The 14993-nt window shown below is 39.2% G+C and overlaps 1 protein-coding gene across 9 annotated transcripts in view; it reads left to right on the top strand.

Annotated features, from left to right (window-relative positions):
* The first annotated feature begins 5271 nt into the window (after positions 1-5271).
* Positions 5272-14993, top strand: part of adgrb3 (adhesion G protein-coupled receptor B3) — a 171504-nt gene continuing 161782 nt past the window's right edge. For 2 of the 9 annotated variants that reach the window (XM_047351264.1, XM_047351266.1), the window contains exons 1-2: positions 5297-5525; positions 7000-7768. In XM_047351264.1, coding sequence (XP_047207220.1) covers positions 7015-7768 — 754 coding nt within the window. In that variant the 5' untranslated portion in view covers positions 5297-5525; positions 7000-7014. Of the gene's footprint in view, positions 5526-6999; positions 7769-14993 lie in introns of all 9 variants that reach the window. The other 7 variants (XM_047351265.1, XM_047351271.1, XM_047351269.1 and 4 more) reach the window with 6 other exon arrangements.

Consider the following 14993-nt stretch of genomic DNA (forward strand, 5'->3'; position numbering starts at 1 on the left):
CCTGTCCGTCTGATTCTCCATCCAATCACCTTCCGACGCCTTGCTTTTAAAGGACCTTCAGCTGTGTTCATCCTCGCTTGTCAGCTGAGCTCATCCCTCCTTCACCCCACCTCCACCAAATTCCTTCACATCTACTCCTGGCTTCCTCGCTCCCTGGCCGCCAATCCACCACCAGTGTCGGATCAGGGGGAAGACATCTCTAAATCTAAGCCTTACAAATGTTCATCTTAGCTCATGTCATTCTCAGCATTAATGTCTTCAAGCCCAGGTCCGAGCGCCAAAGAAATAACCATGTAATTTCACATCATTAAAACTTTTCTAATTGCCAACCCTTTTCTTTGTGAGTCTTTTCAGATTGAATTTGCATTAAATCCAATCATTAAAACTGATACAGTCTCTTTAAAAAAACAGTTTTAAATATATCTAAAACACATATCATATAGGTGGATAAATACTCATATACATCAATAAACTGACGTTTAGCATGTGTTCAATAGATTGACATTTGTCAATAAGGAGTTTGTTACATGCCTGAATGCTTTGAAGCAGCTCTTATATCAAAGAGTTGTAGCAACGGACAGTCAAACACATTTTTGAGCACAGGTTCAGTCACACAAACAGAAGCAGGTGATAATAGGGCTAGTCTTTATTCAGAGCAATTAATAATTCAAAATATATGTGCCTAGATAGATTCTTGAGTTGACAGAGTAATACTTTGCAACTGATGAGAAATATCGCAAATGCTTTGGAGATTCCATAAGGGATAAACGGGTCTGCTGTATGCTGTTGTGGAAAATTATTTTAATGGTCTCACCTTCTTTTTACCTCTCTCACCTATGACCTCTGTGTTTGGTTACTTAGAGGAGATGGGCTCTAAATTCATTAACAGGAGAGTTTTATATTTAACACTCCCTGAAGTGTTATATCTCAAGGGATGGTAGATGGGTGCCCTCATAAATAACTTTGTTTCCTCTGACCCGGGGAAGGTCTGGGGGCCATATTTCAAGACTTTTCTAAGTTGAGATAACATCCACATACTGGTATAAATACTGTTTGTAAATTTTGTTCAGGGCTCTGCTCCTCTGACTAAGCTCAGTGACAGGGTCTTCAAACGCTGTATGCCTTTGAATAAACTTATAAAGACAAAGTCCGGTCTTTCTCTTGTTAATGTGTCTTCTCTCCCACTTTGATAGGAAAAATCCACAACAGTGCTGTGTGAGAGTTTAAATGATTTGATAAAAATTTAATATTTTGAAGTCTTTATGATTATGCACATTTCTTTCTTTTACACCAGCTATTAAATCTGTTTCAATCTAGACATACAATTATTATTTTGACTGCAAATAACATATAAGATCTTTTTCATTGTTGCTGGTTATTTGCACCTTTTTAATTTTTAAGCAACAGCAAGGAGTGTAAATATATCCCATTTTAATTTGTTGCCATTTATTTGATTTAGAGAAGTCAGCTAAGTAGGAGCCTTAGAAAACCTTAAACCAGACGAGCTGGACTATTATTAAACAGGAAGGTGGTATTAGTCCTTCAACATCTGAGGTTTAGAAAATGGAGCCAAAATCACAAAGTAGCAAATTACAATCCTGGTCTGTGTAGGGGAGCAAAAATTATGAAACATTTATATAAATATTCCACTGCAGGTTTTCTCAATTACCCCTCCATTTCAGTTCAGTTTTAGTAATTCTACTTTGAGTGACACAGTTTCACTCTAGATCATGACTTCCCTGCTGTGCTATTATTGCTTTTCATCTTGTGGCTATACTACATTTAGCCACGCTTTGTGATGAATTTCCTCTTTCCTCCTGGTCATATAGAGCTCAAACATGCAGGACGCCATTAGAGCTCTGAATAAAAAAAAAATTCTTGCTCAAGAGACTGATGGCAAAGTACCTGAAGCTTGGAAATTGATCTCCCCATGCATCAGTTGAAAGATACAAATTGTGTTTTCATTGTTCAATAGGGCTTCACATGAATTTCTTCCACCTATTAGCTGCCTGTGAGCCAAAAGGCCAGTGAATGCAAAAGTCCTTTTTAGGGCCGTGAAAAGTGGGCTGGCTCGAGGTCACCCCTGGTATCCACCGACTGCCTGGGAAAGGCTCAAAATAGAAAGCTGCCAGTCACACAACATGGAGACCAACTGCGCTAGAATGGTTGCAATCTTTGATATAAATTTGGCAACAGATTAACAATGCTATAAACACTGCATGCTGCAGAATGCTGGGGATGAAAACAAGTTCTTTCAAACTGTCACAGTGCTGTGGCTTGGTATGTGCTCTGAATGGTTTTGGAGCATTCTTTGGTGAAGCTGGCTGACAAACACTCTGAAACTTCCTGGAAACAAATCAACAATTGGGCTTTCTTGTGCAGCATCTGCAGAGATGGAACCAATTCAGTCAAAGACTAAAAGACACTGCCAGGCTAATGAGAGTTAACAGTTTATGGTAACAATGATTAAAACAGCCGACCTAACCCTCCAGGAAAATCTTCTCATGTTACAAAAACAATGCCTTGCAGAAGTATTCATAGCCTTTAAACTTAAAAAAAAAAAAAAAAATGTTCACGTGACAACCACATAGTTTAATGTTTTTTTTTTTAGATAATATGTGACAGACCAATACAAAGTAATTCAGAATCAGAATCAGCTTTATTGCCAAGTTCGTACATACAAACAAGGAATTTGCCTCCGGTACACTTACTTTCTGGTTTTTGTTTTTTTTTGCATTAAAGAATATACTTATATACAATCTACAAATATACACATATATAAATAAAAAGGTGCATTTGAAACATCTGTATGCTGTTGTTTGGTACTCTATTAAATGTTCAACAGAGAAACAGCCTGGGGGAAGAAACTGTCTCTGTGGCGGCTGGTTTTAGTAAACAGTGCTCTGTAGCGGCAGCCTGAAGGTAAAACTCTAAACAGTTTATGTGCAGGGTGTGTGGGGTCTGCAGAGATTTTTTCAGCTCTTTTCCTGACCCTTGACCTGTATAAGTCCTGGATGGAGGGAAGGTCAGCCCTGATTATTCTCTCTGCATTCTTGATTATTCGTTGCAGTCTGGACCTGTCCTGTTTTGGTGGATGAGCCAAACCACACTGAGATGGATGAAGACAGGACAGATTGAATGATGGCAGTGTAGAAGATGACCAACAGCTCCTGTGGAAGGTTGAACTTCTTGAGTTGCCTCAGGAAGTACAGTCTCTGCTGGGCCTTCTTTCGAACAGTGTCTATGTGTGAGTTGGTATGAGTATGGTGGTTCCTAAGAACCTGAAGTGGTCCACAGCTGACATGGTGTTGTTGAGGATGGTGAGGGGGGTGTATGGGGTTGGTGTTTTCCAAATGTCCACCACCGTTTCCACAGTATTGAGTGTGGTCTCATGACTGCAAAGTGGATTTTAAATGATATATACACTTTACTAATAAATCTATGAAAAGTGTGACATCCATTTGTTTTCAGCCCTGGCAACAGTAAACCTCCCAGATAAATGCCATACACCTAAACTGACTGGCCAGGCAAGACTTCGGTGGAAATACTCTTTTGACAGGACAACCATTGGGACAGGGAGAAGGGTTAGAGTTGATTGGAGGATGGATGGAGCTAAATACAGGACGTTTCTCAAATAAAAGCTGTCAAAGGTGACAAATTTAGACTGGGCCGGGGGTTCACCTTACAGCTGGACAACGATACTAAACATAAAGGTACAGGTTTAATGGAATTGTTCAGATTAAAGCATATTCATTTCTTAGAACAGCACATTCAAAATCAAATGGCCCACTTTTTTTGTTTCTAAAAAAACGGAAAACTGGGTAGTCTTTCTCCCACTTCATATGTAATACTTTGTGTTGGTCATCATATAAAATCCCAATAAAATACATAGGTTTGCAACGTGACAAAATTTGCAAACGTTTAAGGGGTATGAATAGTTTTGCAAGGCACTGTAATTTAACAGAGTTCCAGTGGAAAATATAATCTATACAATAATTTTGCATTATGCGTTCAAAAATATAGATAACAATTGTGCTCTAAATGTTTTTCGCCACCTTTCATAAAGAACACCCACCTATGTGAACAAATCCCTTCTCCATCCTTAATGAAAAGGCAATCGGATCCATCCCCGTGTCCATTATGTTTCCAGTCTCCGCCTGAATTCAGCCAGCAGGGAAAGAAGGCTATTGCAGAGCCATTGATAACGTATTGTCACTGACAAACTGTTATAGCCAGGAGCTTACGCAAGATTTAATTGACTGTTGATTGTTAAATAAATGTCTCTCATGTCATGGCAAAGCGATAAGAAAAAAAAAAGTAAAGGTCGAAAACGTATTCAAACTGGCTGAATAGGCGCGCAGGCTACACACACAAGCGCTCCCCTGTGAACACGTCTGAGGAGAGCGTGAATGGAGAAACTGCACCTGCAAAGAAAGAGAAGCAACTCGCAGCAACTTTTTTTCCGAGACAGCTCAAGTTGTCCCACAAGCGTTTGTTATTCCAGCAACGTGAAAGGTGGAAGCAGTGGCTTTGACTCATCAGAAGAGCAGGAGGACGGGGATCAGGGGTGGGTGGGGGGTGGGGGGTTATGCCAGACAAACCAGGTCCCATTCATAGAGCGTATGGATTGCAGTTCTAGTCATATTTATACTCCCTCTGTCCAGAAAAAATAAGATCACAACAAAAACTCCGTGAGTAGTATATTCCTGTTTGGAAAGAGCAGCAGTGTTGTCTGAGCACTGAGGAGGGTCCAGTTCACGGGGGGGGAACCCCTTTTGACTCGAAATAAGAGAAGGCTGTGTTGGGTATATATATAAAAAAAAAAAAAAGAAAAAGAAAAAGGGGAGGAGGATGGCAAGAAAGAAAGTGGTGGTGGTGCCAGACGCAACGGCGGTAAGCAGCGTACGTACGTGCTTTATCTTAGGGGTTGAGTGTGACGTGATATTGCAGCCTTGCTTCTAGAGCTCTGCAAGCACCAGGCAAAAGCGCGTTTATTTCTCTTGGTGATAACTCAGAAGTCAAGCCAAACATCTCCCATCCACCCACCAAAAGGACCTTTCTTTCTTGTTTCTTCTACCCGTCTGATTTTCCCAAAGGAGTGGAGAAACGCGACTTTACGAAAGAAGAAATCATTAGGGGGAAATACGTAGAGTCTGCGGATTTAATTTATGTTAACACAGTAAAGAATTCGCTCACTTCTTCTCATCACTCCAAGAATTTCAGCCTTCCCTCTCCTTTTTTTCTCTCTCTCTCCTGGTATTTCTCTCTTCTGCTCGGTGGCTGTCGTGCGTTTGTTGCGCTCCGGTTTTGATGGGAAAAAGCCAGCAGAAGAAGAAGAGGACAGGGAGGATATGAGCGGTCAGAGCGGAGTGTAACGCATTTTATTTCTCATCCACTGAACCTTCTTGTTGCGCCGGACTTCTATTGTCGGGAATGGGGAGTACTGATTCACCGAAAGGCTGCAGAATTTATTTATAAGGATGTGGCCAGTGTTGGGAAAATAGCCATAGCTTCCGCAGTGTAAGGTAAGATGTTATAATTATCATAATAATTATAGGTGAGGGAATTTTCCTGTGTCATGTCTCTGGTAAAGTTGTTAAAAATTTGCACCGTCTATATTCAGCACGGTGAGGGTCCATCCGCTCGCATTATTCTGGGGTGCTTAACAGATGATATTTTAAAGAGCTGATCTCCTTCTTAAGAGGCAAAAATCACTTTAAAGTGCTGCGGTATGAGATGAAGCCCCTACGTGCCTCTATATTCACATCTACTCTCCAGACAAAATTGCTCCAGGAAGCCTGAGCAGTAAAATCAGGACTCGCTTGACGAGCGATTTATCGTCTCCGGAATACAGATTTTTTTTGTGAATCCCTTGAATGGCCATGAATTTTGCGGGAGGGTTGTGGGATCATATGGTTTTACATATCGCAGCAAAAGCTGATCTAACTCTGCACAGCTTCCGCAAATCCTTACATGACACATATTATCCCAGTCCGCTCTGACGGAGAGTTTTTTTTCATGATCCTAAAAGTAGTTAGAGATGCAAATGTATTTATTGTTTAGAAAACTACAAAATGCAGCCTACTTTGGGATTTTTCACGCCTACACTCTTATACACACGTGCGCGCGCACACACAGGGATGCACACGGTTTGAGAAACGCGCACACGCATGCACATTCTGCTGTGACACTGCTCACAGCTGCATTGCCTGTAGGATTAAAGCAATCAGGACATCGCATTGCTTTCTCTCCATCTCACGCGCCATGCAAACACACTGCGCACGCAGCAACACAAACGCACAAACCCACTCAAATAATGGCTCTTTATCAAATTACATTATCAAATACGTCAAGCTCTGAATTCGAGAGACACAGGTTCGTGCGTAAGTCTGAAAGCGCGCAGAATCAGGAAACAATGGTCATGCATGAGGATGCATTAAAGATATAAGGGCCTTAAAATTATTTTTAATAAAAAATAACCATCCTCCTATTATGTAGCTGCCAGTCCTATCTTCAAAAAATACAGTTTGATCGGAAAAGATCGTGGTTACTGCGTAAAAAAACCGTCGCATACTAAAACTTGTGAGGACCTCCGTGCCAGTATTCGCAGTTTGTGTTTAATCAATCTACCATTCTGAACAGCTAGATTCGAACATCTCATGGGACGGTGCCAATCCAAATATGACCCAATTAATAATGTCTAAATGACTCATATTATTGCGCCCACCTCCCTCAAAAGAAATATAAAAACACAAAAGAGCGGAAGCAGCCACAAGGTGGCAATGTTTGCACAAAGTATAGTAGAAAAATGAGGCAGGATGAGGAGGTTGCAAAAGACATGCTGTTGAGGTTAATGTGTCTTTTTTCACCCTTCCCATGGAAAGACTTGGTGAGAACTATGTGAAGCATGTCTGTTAGACTTGACAGAAATCATTCATATTGTGTCTCTGCTCTGATTTAATACTCTTTTTGCATGATGTTCTTCATCTTTCCCTGCAGGCCAAATGACATAGGATGAAGGCTGTTCGAAACCTGTTGATTTATATATTTTCCACCTATCTTCTGGTTATGTTTGGATTTACTGGTGCCCAAGATTATTGGTGTTCCACTCTGGTCAAGGGGGTCATTTATGGATCATACTCGGTATCTGAAATGTTTCCCAAGAACTACACAAACTGTACATGGACGCTGGAGAACCCAGACCCAACCAAATACAGCATCTACCTTAAGCTATACAAGCGAGACTTGAGCTGCTCTGAATACTCTTTGCTTGCTTATCAGTTTGATCACTACTCACACGAGAAGATTAACGAGTTGCTCAAAGTGAATGCCTCCATTGTATATCTCTGTGATTCAAAGAATAATTACAAATTTTTGCTTTACGACAAAAATTTTGCTCAGCTGCGAAGAGTTTTTCCTTATGACTATAATGGATTGACGCCACAGAAGCTGGATGAGGAGGAGCAGTCTATCCTGGAGTTCTTAGTGTTGAATAAGGCGAGCCCTAGCCAGTTTGGGTGTCAAGTGCTTTGTACGTGGCTGGAAAACTGCCTGAAAGCAGAGAAAGGGACAGTGGAGGCATGTGGGATTGTGTACACAAAATGCACATGTCCCCACCATTTAGGCGATGGAGAATCAGAGGGCATGCTCATGCTCAATAATGTGGTTTTACCTTTAAATCCACAAACGGAGGGTTGCTTGTCACCTCAGCTGCACGTCGGTCAGATCTGCAATCTGAGTGCAGAAGTAAGACGGCCTCCTAAAGAAGGTAAGTATTCATTCATCTTATTCTTTTTGCTCAACTAGTAGAAGATGTAATGCACTCTACTCTTTGCATAGATAAGATAGTAAACATGTCAATGAAATGTGCACGTCTGTCACTCCTTCCTCTGCCCTAAATGCATGTTTGAAGTGTGATGGCCCATGAAACAAAGAGCACACATAGATATGTGGACTGCAGTTGATTTAGAAATATGTCAACTAGAGATTCAAAGCTGACAAGGGAGTTGGGTGTAGTTAAAACCATGCCAGCACAAAGCAGACCATCTAAGGGGGTTATTTTCTTTGGTCAGACTAAATTAAAAATTCATTGCAGTGAATTTAAAAAGGATGCTTTTTTGTGCACATCAGCACGAAGTTAAAATGGCTGCGTATCCAAAGACACTCTGTTTGTGTTTTTTTATACATATATGTCACAGTCATCCTTACAAAGATTGACTAATCTGGACACATTTTTCTTTCATTTTGGGCTTATAAGCCATTGGAAAAGAATGGGATCATTGATGCAGCAGTGTCAAATTGGTGTACATTGTTCAAGATAGGACTTAAGGCTTCAGTGGTTTCTCACGTAATCCAAAAGCTATTGTGCTTTTCAAAAGTATTCGTACCCCTTGAATGTTTGAACATTTTATCACTTAACCAAAAACCTCAACATATTTAAATAAATGTTTTTGTGGTTGACCAACACAATATAATTTGTAATTGCAGTGCAATGAAAAGAATCCTTGTTTTTCATTATATTTCAAAAATCAGAATCCAATGCAATCAATTGCCTTCAAAAGGGAAACACACTATCCTAAGCTTTGATTGTCTCAGGGAGCACTATTTAATCCATCTTGAAAAAATGGAGTGAGGATGGCACCACTGCAAAACTTATAAATACATGGCTGTCCACTTAACCTGACAGCCAAAAGGCCCACGGTAACTGGAGGAGCTGCGGAGATCCACAGCTCAGGTGGGAAAATCTGTTGGACAGGACAACTGTTAATCGTGCACTCCACAAATCTACCCTTTATGAAAGAGTTATTAGATTGTTGAATAGTTAGAGGAAAGCTATAAGACGTTCCACCTGCAGGTATCCACAAGCTATGTACAGGACACAGCAAATGTGTAGAAAAAGGTGTCTGGTCAGAAAAGAAAATTTTACTTTTTGGCCTATATGAAAATGCAATGTGTGGCAGAAAACTAAAAACCTGAACAAACCATCTCCACCATGAAACATGGTGTTGGCAGCAAATGCTGTGGAGATGTCTTTCTCCGGCATGGACAGGGAAGTTAGTCAGAGTCGATGAATGGAGCTAAATACAGGCCAAATACAAGGGAAAACCTGCTAGGGGCTGCTAAATACTTGAGATTGTGTGGATGTTAAATTTTTTGCAGAACAGTGACCCTACCATTACCGTCAGAGCTTCAGTGGAATTGTTGGGATCAAAACATTGTTGTGTTAGAATGATGTAGACCTAAATCTAATTAAGGACCTATGTCAAGACTTAAAACTTAATGTTCACTGACAGTCTGCATTCTATCTGTCTGAATTTGAGATATTTTGTAAAACAAATGCCCAACAATTGTAGGCTCTAGATGTGCAAAGCTAGTAGAAATAGATTGTGAAAGATGGTGATAATACACAGGACACCGCTTTCAGGTTTTTATTTGTAGAAACAAACAAAAATAAAGAAAATTATGTATTATTTTCCTGTCACTTTACAATTATGCACTATTTTGCGTTAGTCTATTACATACAATCCCAACAACATTTAGGTTTGCAGTTGTTACAGTACACAATGTAAAAAATCTAGGGGGTATTAATACTTTTACAAGATACTGTAATTAGCAATGTTTGTTGAGCAGGTTTGCTGCTCGTTCAGCGTTGCCATAGAGCAATGCAACGTTTTTTTTGTTGGAAATCAGCAATAATTTATGCAGTGGAATGCTTACTGAAAAAAATGTCATAATCATGGTTCCTGTTTGCTGTTGAAATTCACACATGGACATGATATGCATACATCAGCACACCTTCTCACATAAATAAGCTGTTATGATGAGGATCATCATAAGTTTTGGATTAGGTTTGCACACTTAGAAGAGGGAGTTTTCCAAGCTGTTAGATTTGTGTTGTTTTCTCTCTTTATTTCTGAGAAGTTGTATATAGACACATGGATGATTATGTTTTACCAGAAGGCAGCAAAAAATTATTTAAAAAATACATGGATATGTTTGCAGCATAGCTCAGTGAGGCTCTTTTGCTATGAGACACAAAGGATGGTGAGTCACTCTGGCACACATTAAATTAACTTTTAGGTTTTTTGCTGAAAAATGTTGTCAGCAGAAACCTGATGAAGATTACCAAAACAAGCAGCATCCTGAATATCAGGTGGCAGTTCTCTTATCTAAGCAAAAAGGAAAATTTGGATTGCAGATGTTAAGCGGTTTGTTCAACTCCACCCGAGAGTTGCTACACCCATTAAAATCGTTGGGACATGTTCAAATCGTATCATTTATTCTTTTTTTAGAGAGGGCGCATTTCAACACAGTAATAGTATTATGAGTCACTCTTGCTTTAAATGTCTGCATGATGTAACAAGTATGTATGACAAAACCACTTCAAGCGCAATTCACCTACCACTTGAGTCTCTTAAGCAATAATGCATGCAATATCTCATGTAAATTACTACTAAAATTCAGCCTGCAGTCAAGTAACAAGTGGAATAAGAGCACGTTTTTTAAACTGTTTGATGAAGTGACAGAAATACTACCAGGAAGCATTGTTCTAAGTTTCACAGAAAATATTTGCTGCTACATAATAACATTTTACATATTTTTTCTGTTTGCATGTTAATAACAGCTTAAGAGCACAGCTTATTTTTTTTTTTCTCCTCAGAAAGATTTTCTACGAGCTTCTATTTATAGAGTTGGTTGATGGGAGGTTTTAATAAATCCTTTTTCATCTGGATAACCACTGGGTTTAAAAGAGCACTGTGATTCCTGTAGAATCATGGTGACAGAGTGGGTGTTGCTGATGAAGAGCAAAGCATTACAAACAGCCGACAAGAGCTTCATTTGATAAAAATCGCATGTCTTTCATCTTCTCAGCTCCTGCCAGAACATGGCTTTTGGAGAACATCAAAGAAAAGCCAGGCTGGAGGTTGCCACCGTAATAGCCCAGCAGTGCTTCACATTGAAGGAGTATAGCACTTAAAGGTTAAAGCTCTTAACTAGTTAAGGTGATTAGGCAGACAAAGAGACAGACCTCATTCCTTGATATTGTGTCAGTTTTGAAAGCCAAACAGGCACAACAGAATCCAGATGTACCACTCGGATGACTCATTTATTCTGTTATTTTTGGCACACATTCCCCTTTCATGAATAAAAAGTTGTAAAAGGAGGCACAGTGGCACTCACAGCATGGCGGATTAAAATTTCCTTTTTTTTTTGTCCTGGGTGTTCTCTGTTTGTGTGGGTTTTTCCTCCCACGTCCCTCACAATCAAAATCAAGCAGGCTGATGACTCGTAGCTCCTGCAAAGTGAATGACGGTGTTCTTCTTACTGTTCTTCCTTTTGCTCTGAAATCCAATTAATGCTCGGATTAGCTCAAGCTAGTGTGACTGAATTTTGGAGCATGGAAGGTAATTGCTAGTTTAGACAGAGGCAAGCTTTAGAGTGTTTTACAGATTTCCACTTTTAACATAAATTTGAGAGAGGTGAGAGTAGGCTGACGTTCAGCAGCCAAACTCTTTGGTAGGGATGGGCCAGCATGAAATTGTCACAGTATGATAACCTTGGGTAAAAATGTCTTAGTTTTACAGTTTCAGGGTACTACATGAAAAAAATAAGGCATATTGACACAGTTTGTAGTTAAAACAGAACAGCAAGGATAACTAAATAACTAAAATAACAACAAATACTAACAAACTGATTATCAGTTATTAATATATCCTTAATATATTAATGATATTTATAACATATAGTTGAACGTGTTTAGGTTTTAAATAATAGATTTAAACACAAATTGAGAATAAACACCTGCCAAAATATAGACCTGTTGCATATTCTGCTCTTCACAGATTAACACCGGCGAATAAATCGCTGATATTGACTGGTTAGTTGTTAGCATTGTAATGGTTCACAAATTTTTAGAGTTTGGCACATCTTTTGGTCAAGTCACAGTTCAGTACAGATCCTTTATAGTCAGTCAGCCATTTTCTACCACTTATTCCATAGTGGGTCACAGGGGAGCTGGTGCCTATCTCCAGCAGTCTATGGGCAAGAGGCAGGGTACACCCTGGACAGGTCGCCAGTCCATCACAGGGCAGCACACAAACAACCATGCACACACACATACACCTAAGGGCAATATAGAGTTACCAATTAACCTAACAGGCATGTCTTTGGACTGTGGGAGGAAGCCAGAGTACCCGGTGAGAACCCACGCATGCACAGGGAGAACATGCAAACTCCATGCAGAAAGACCCCCAGCCGGGAATCGAACCCAGGACCTTCTTGCTGAAAAGCAACAGTGCTACCAACTGTGCCACCGTGTATGTCTTCTTTATTAAGCAGTAAACAAATATTTACATGTTTTGGCAATAATGTTATTTATTATGTCCTACCATTGGCCAGTATAGCAATGGTAGCAGTATGGTATTTTAACAATTAAAGAAATTATTTTACAAGAAATAAAAACACAAAAAATATTGTTAGGATTTTTTTCAAAAAGAGTATTTTCATATTTGACAAAAAATAGGGTTAAATAATTTTGTAGTTGTAAAATAGACAATACATTGTTCAAATTGTACCTACGTGCACTGAGAAGTAAAACGCAAATAGCACAGACTCTTTATAACAAAATGCTAGTGGGTCTCCAGAATATAGACTTCCATTGCCTTTGGGGATGGTTGAACATTGTAGGACCTTAGTCTGCACTTTATCTTATATTACTTTTAACCATGGATGTGTACATTCAGTTTAATGTCGCTTCAAGCAAACAATTAGATTCAATATAGAGCAAGTTAGGTATTATATCACAGGTAAACATGGCTGACATAAAGCTTTGGTTTGATCCAAGTCTCTTTCTACATTGTCTCTGTACTTGACTAAGAAACTATAACTTTCCTAAATATAAGACTTTAGTGATACTTGGAATCCCTCAAACTCTGCAACGCAGAGTTCTGGACTTTTGTTCTGTACTGAAAGGCGTATACCCAAAAGTGACGGTATGAGTACATTTCACACCTTTAATAATCAGTTAAATTAACCACTGGGGTAGCTTGCCTGCAGTTAGCTGATTAGAAGATAGGCCACCTGGACTTTGCTGACTGTAGTCTACAAGAGCATTATGTTAATAGGAATGATTAAGTGGTCCTACTTTAGTTTCATACAGTGACAGTCAGATTTATTTGTGATTGGAGATAATTCCAAGTAAATGAATTTGCCTTTCTTCATCCAGGTATAAGTGGTGAAAAGCAACACGTCAATAAGAGGCAGCACACTTTTACCTCATGCTATCTGGTACTTTCTTTGTCATTACAAGCATCTTAACCCAACGGAACAATAGGATATTTTAGTGTTTTCTCTTTGACTTGTTATGCCACAACTTCTGCAACCAGCTCGTGCCTATTCTTTAGACCTGTGTTTTCATTGCTGATCCTAAAGGCACACTGCCCTGCATGTTTTAGATGTTTTCCTAGTTCAGCACACTTGATGTCAATTGATGGCTGCTTAACAGGCTTTTGCTGAACTGCAATCATCCGAATCAGGTGTGTTAAAGCAGGGAAACGTAGTTCTAAAACATTCAGGACAGTGTGCCTTGAGGACCAGGGTTAAAAAACACTGCTTTAGACTTTGGCTGCTGAAAATAAACATCCCTTAGCTTTATTTGTCAATTGGTCTGGTGGTATGGTTATATCTTCTCAGTTAGCTGGAAGTTCCCAGTTTTCAAGATCAGAAAGAAGAAGGCTCGCTGTCCTCTGAGGTTTTGCCCAAGGTCTATATTTGAAAACCTGAAAAGATTCTTGTACCTGAAATTAGAGTCATCTCAAACATATTTGTGCTCCATAATTGACTTAAAGTAAAATAGATAAGCAATTTATTTTACCACAAAATTAAACTGTATTATAATTGCATGCATATCTACTCCCAACCTCATATTTTCATAGTGAGATTGAATTATGAAGTAAAGGGAAGATGATGTCAAATAGAAAAGGGCTCCTTGGATTTGAAAATTTACATTTTGGTTCAAATTAAATGATGCAACATAAGAAGTGAAATTCCCCAAATTTCCAGATGAATATTTTAAAACTCAAAGTGTGTGCCTGACTTTATTAGAACAATAAGTAGGCAAGAATGGAGTCTGGCGTCACAGATGTTTGCCCTATTTTTTACTTGAAACAAAACTGTTGTAATAAACTCTATGATCTTATTTGATGTTTGATCCAGCTTTTCTCTTAAGTAAGAAATAAATCAGCTATTGTAGAAACCAAAGAAGGACAGGGATTTCACTAAGTGAAATCACAAAGACTGTAAGCAGAAGCTTTTTTTTAATCAGAACAGCTTCTTAGGACAGAGACAGTGTGCCATGTTGAAAATGACAATGGGATTTATTAGCAAATTAAATGTGTATGAAGCGTTATGATGCACCATCAAACCGCCAAAGTCCTGAGCACTGCAGCAGCTTAGCCTGGCTGTTGCACATAGTGAGGCCCTTTATTCACTTTGGATCTCTGTCAAGTCACTCAGTAGTCACACTGCATTATGCTCACTCCCATTGTTCAGTACACTTGGAGGCCATTTTAGTTTCAATTCAGTGAAGAAAAGCGTTCAGATCAACAGCACAGAATCTGTTTTGTCTTATACATGCATTATCTGTCATGAGTTACAGTAGGCATCTCTAATAGCCTGTGTCCCAATTGCAGCAGGTTTTCTGAGCCCACAGCAGATATTTTTCTCCATGTTAAATTGTTGGATTTTAGGTGTCTTTGGGTTTAGTTTGTATATGGAGCTTTTGAAATATATCTGAGTACACTGTTCCTGTAGAAAACTTCATATGTAGAGGTCAGAAGACTGATAAAATAAAGTTAAACATTCAAACCAATATTGCCTTAGGGGCCAGGACACTGTAGTTTCCATAGACCAAGAAAACCAGACGCAAGCAAATAAATATTTAGTATTAATATGTATGAACAGTTTTTTTTCTGGTTCTGGTGCAGATAAACAAA

The sequence above is a fragment of the Girardinichthys multiradiatus genome, chromosome 22 (genome assembly GCF_021462225.1).
Source record: "Girardinichthys multiradiatus isolate DD_20200921_A chromosome 22, DD_fGirMul_XY1, whole genome shotgun sequence".
NCBI classification, from domain to species: domain Eukaryota; kingdom Metazoa; phylum Chordata; class Actinopteri; order Cyprinodontiformes; family Goodeidae; genus Girardinichthys; species Girardinichthys multiradiatus.